The 4,433-nt window shown below is 53.1% G+C and overlaps 1 protein-coding gene across 1 annotated transcript; it reads right to left on the bottom strand.

Moving 5' to 3' along the window:
- Nucleotides 1–700: 700 nt before the first annotated feature.
- On the bottom strand, nucleotides 701–3,203 carry MAP10 (microtubule associated protein 10). Its single transcript, XM_013946045.2, has one exon. It carries the CDS (start codon nucleotides 3,183–3,185, stop codon nucleotides 867–869), a length of 2,319 nt encoding a protein of 772 aa, XP_013801499.2. The 5' UTR covers nucleotides 3,186–3,203; the 3' UTR covers nucleotides 701–866.
- Between the last annotated feature and the right edge of the window lie 1,230 nt (nucleotides 3,204–4,433).

Genomic DNA, 4,433 nt, shown 5'->3' with positions numbered 1-4,433 from the left:
TGTGATGTGCATGTTTGTGCAGAGCTTCTTGACTGTGGTCATGACTCCCCCCTGCCCTTTTTTCCCCAATGTCAGGGAACGCAATCAGGGAGTTGCAAGGCGTTGAAAATTTACTGTGGTAAATGTCTCTGCCCTACTCTTTGCACACCCTTACTCTTCAAGGTCAAGTAACTTCCATCGACCTCTCAAAACTCTCCTAGATGATATAGATTTATGGTCATCGATAATGCTTTAACTATTTTCTAGTAAATTGTGAAAATCTGGCCTAAATGAGAAACTTTAACCTAAAAAAAAAAAAAAATTCAAAAGTGCTAGCCTAGCTCTGAAACCATTATATTTAGTGATAGAACAGTCAAGCAAATACATCATACAGATTAGCTGAAAGAAATCTGTGCTGTTATTGACTGTGACCATATGTATTAAGTAAATGTATTTGTAATGCCAATGAAGTGTGGAACTATTTTCATGAGGGATAAAAACTTAATTTTTCATTAGGAATGTATTTTGTACTTGGTTGTTTCTGTAATATGCTGTTATTTCTGCCTTAGACAAGTTTTGCAGGTACTATATTTGCTACTTCTGCTTTAATTTCTGCTTTTGAAAATAAGTTTTTTTTCCTGTGCTGTTTAGATTACTTTTGAATTAGGATACTGACATTGAAATCATGCTGTAGGTAAAACTTGGAGCCATTTTTAATAGATATTCAACATAGTTTATTAAAAAAACTCATAAACAAATTCACCGATGTTTTAAATGCAAATGATGCATTCTCAAATTAACTTGTATAAATTGTAGCTAAATGTAACAGTCCTTATAAAAATATAGTTTAAATATCACACTTTAATCGAGACAGGGAAAACTTCTAATTACATTGTATATCCAGGAAGCTTCCTTATTACAAGTTCACCGATGTCTTTATATTGATTAGGAATGCTTAGTGTTCCCAAAAAATCATCATCTTTGTCTGACATACTGTTTTCCAGGGCACTAAGTTCAAGATCAGACATGTTAAATGGCAAATATGAGCAAGCTTGAGTTAATGACTGGCTTTTTTCTATAGAAGTCTGCCCCTTTCCTATATTCAGATCAGTATCAGAGCTAATTTCTTTGCTTCTCAGTGTAGATGCTTGTTTAATATGCTGATCAACTCTGTTCTCTTCCTTATTGATCTGGTGAGCTACCTGCTCTTCATGTAATAACCTTGCTTGAAAGGAGGTGTCATTGTTAAGTAAATCAACAGCTTCACTACCAGTTCTCTTGCTGGTTTTCACGTCATAGTTTCTCTTGAGAGAGTGGACTGGAGATGAAGCTGAAGGGACTGGCACAAGAGCTGAAGTACTTTCATCTCTTCGACTCATCTTTGAAACTCTGGACCTGCTGGATTCAGACTCTGAGTGTGAATACAGTTGCTTTGGGCTTTCAAGCCACAGAGGTTCAGGACTGCTGTCAGGAGTTTCTGAGCCTCTGCCTGGATAGTCAACACTGCTGATACCTTCTGAATAAACTGTGTTCTCAGGGCTAGCAACAAAGTCATCTGAGTATATGAATTCAGAGTTGCTTTCAACACTCATGCTAGGGCTTGGTTTTGATTTATGATCGCTTACAACAGAAGCACTATCATTACTTTCCTTTGCATCAGCATCCAATCTGAAAGGTGCCAGGAGTTGGACTTTCACATCCTTTTCTTTATGAGCAGATTTTAATACTCTTTCTTCCAGTAAGGGGGCTGTAGTTACTTTGCATGGACATTCCTCATGTGCAGTTTCGTAATTCCTCAATGGACTGTGAACAGCCTGTTTCTGCAGGTCAGGGGATGCATTTCCTGCAGTGGAAGAGTACCCTTTGCAAGCATTGTTTTGCAATGAAGTCTCAACAGCTTCATCAAACTGATTATTCTGCTTTGAACCATCTCCTCTGCTGCAGTGCCTGTAAGAAACCAGGTGCTGTTCTCCAGCATTTTTGACCAGCTTTTTCTTTGATAAAGGGCTTTTCTTCTCCTTCAGCATCTCCACTTGCTTTTTTCTATACTGCTCCCTCCTTTCATGAACCACCAGCATGCCAGGGTTGGTCTGCTGCAGCCGTAGCCTCAGGGTATTTGTCAGCCCGTACAACAGCTGCCTCCTGGGAGCTGTGTTTGCCTTAGTTTCGTGCTTCCTTTCGGAGCCCGTCTCTCCCAAGGGCACAGCTTTCCCAGCTCCTTTTCCAGCCCGCAGAGACCCCGCCGAGGCCACCTCCCGCCGGCTCCGCTTGAACCGCGGGCTGGCGACCCCGCCGGGCCCTGCCACAGCTCCTCCATGCCCGGGGCCCGGGGGCGGCGAGGCGGCGCCGGCCTCCCCCGCGGCCCGGTACAGCCAGGCCAGGCGGGGGTGGACGAGCACGGCCAGCTCGGCCAGCAGGGCGCTGAGCAGCGGCAGCTGCCCCATGGCGTCGCGGAGCCGCCCGGGGCTGGCGGGGCGCGGTGGCGAGCGCCCGGGGCCGGGGCCGGGCCGCGGGGGGCTCCGGGCCTCGCCGCGCTGCTGCAGCCCCGCCGGCGGCGGCGGGCGAGGCTCGGCGGGCCCGCGGCTGTAGTAGAGCACAGGGGGGCGGAAGATGTTGCCCTCCAGCTCCTCGCCCTCCTCCTCCTCGCCCTCCTCGGCGGCCGGCGCGGGCCCGGCGCGGGGGCAGGGGGAGGCGGCGCGGGCCCGGCGCGGGCCCAGCTCCCCGGCGGCCCCCAGGCTGCTGAGGCGGTAGCCCAGGGCCAGCTCGCCGACGGGGCGGCCGGCGGCGTCCCGCAGCGGGAAGCGGCCGCGGCGGCCCCAGGAGGCAGGGGCGGCGGGCCGTCGCAGCAGCTCGGCGGCGGGGGCCAGGGAGACGCCGCAGGCGCCGAGGAGGCGGGGCGGCCCCAGCGCGGGCCCCGGCGCGGCGGGCAGCGCCAGCAGCAGGGCGCGCAGCGGGCGGCGGCGCAGCGCGGCGCACAGCGAGCCCCGGCGCCGGCGGAAGAGGCAGCGCTTGCCGCGGCCGAAGAGGCAGGGCCGCCCCGGCTGCAGCGGCGGCTCGGCGGCGGGCGGGTGCACCAGCAGCGGCGGGAAGTCCAGGAGGCGCAGCGCCACGGCCGGGCGCAGCGCGGGGCCCGGCGCCTCCAGCCGCACCGCCTCCACCAGCAGCTCCAGCGAGAACAGCCCTTCGCCGCCCCCCGCCGCCGCCATGTCGGCGCGGCCACCCGGCCCCGGGCGGCGGGCGGCCGTGCCGGCCGCAGGTCTCGCGAGACCTGCAGGGACTAGGTGCCCCGTCGGCCGTTCTCTCGCGAGAGGCTGCTGGGGGGGGGGGGGGAAGGTGCTGCGGCCTCCCCAGGGAGCCGGCTTGCTCGTTGCCCCAGCAACGCGGCATCGCAGAGCGCCCTGGGAGTTGTAGTCCGTGGGGTCCCCGGGTGGGCGTTGGGGTGGGCCGGGGAGCGGCCCTCCCCCGCTGCGCGGGAGGGGAGCACCAGCCCCGGCTCCTCGCGGATGCCGCCGGAGGCGGAACGAGCGCTCCGCCATAACGACGGGCCCCATAGCCCCGCGTGCCCCCTGCCTCCTTCACTGCTGCCATGTTGCGGCCTGGCCTGGCCTACGGCTACCATGAGAAATGGGCGCGGGGCAGTGGCGGCGCGGGGGCTCCCCCCACTCCAAAGTGGCGTTTAGAAACGAAGCGCACGTTTATAACTTACTAACTTTTCTCTTGTGTCCGTGTAAATTGGGAGTTGCGGCAGATACACTGGTGTAAAATCAGGAGGAAGAGGATGCTCTCTTGCTTGATCTCTTGCTTGGTGAAGAGAGCGCCCTTCCCTCGCTTGTCACCCTTTCCTTAAATCAGCATCTGCTTGCCATCAACAGAACAAAACGTTTGCTGAGCTGGGAAAATGCTTTAGAACATTGTTTTGTTCAGTTAATAGGATTAATGTAAAATAATGTATCCTGAACTGATGATGTTCAGTTACAGTGACAGTACACAATCACCATTTGCCAGCAGAGAAATAGCTAATGGCAAAGAAAAACTGTTCCTCCTCCTCTTTGTTCTGTTTATTCCTTCCTTTTTCCTCCCTTTTCTTTCTCCATCAAATCACAATCATTTTTTTAGAACATCAGAAAACACAGGGAAATACATAAAGAATTGCAGGTCAGGTCCTTTGATCTTCATTATTAGTTAAGGACGCCACCTTTTATTAGCTATTTTGTTACTTAGCTGTCTTTTGCTGAGAAGACAGGGATTTGGCCTCCACTGTGCGCAGGGCTTAAATAGCAAATAATTATCTCCTCCTCCCTCACTTCTTCCACTGCCTTCATCCTAAATGTGTAGTAATTTGAAAAAGAAAAGGATAGTTATATAAGAACTACAAGTATTCTGCCATCAGTGCTGCTACTGTTCAGGCAGCGCAATTGCACTGGCACTGTGGGAGATGAAACAAATGGCAGTCC

This window comes from Apteryx mantelli, chromosome 3, assembly GCF_036417845.1.
Source record: "Apteryx mantelli isolate bAptMan1 chromosome 3, bAptMan1.hap1, whole genome shotgun sequence".
Taxonomy (NCBI): domain Eukaryota; kingdom Metazoa; phylum Chordata; class Aves; order Apterygiformes; family Apterygidae; genus Apteryx; species Apteryx mantelli.
Note: the sequence above shows the minus strand (reverse complement) of the source record. Positions and strands in the feature narration are given on the sequence as shown.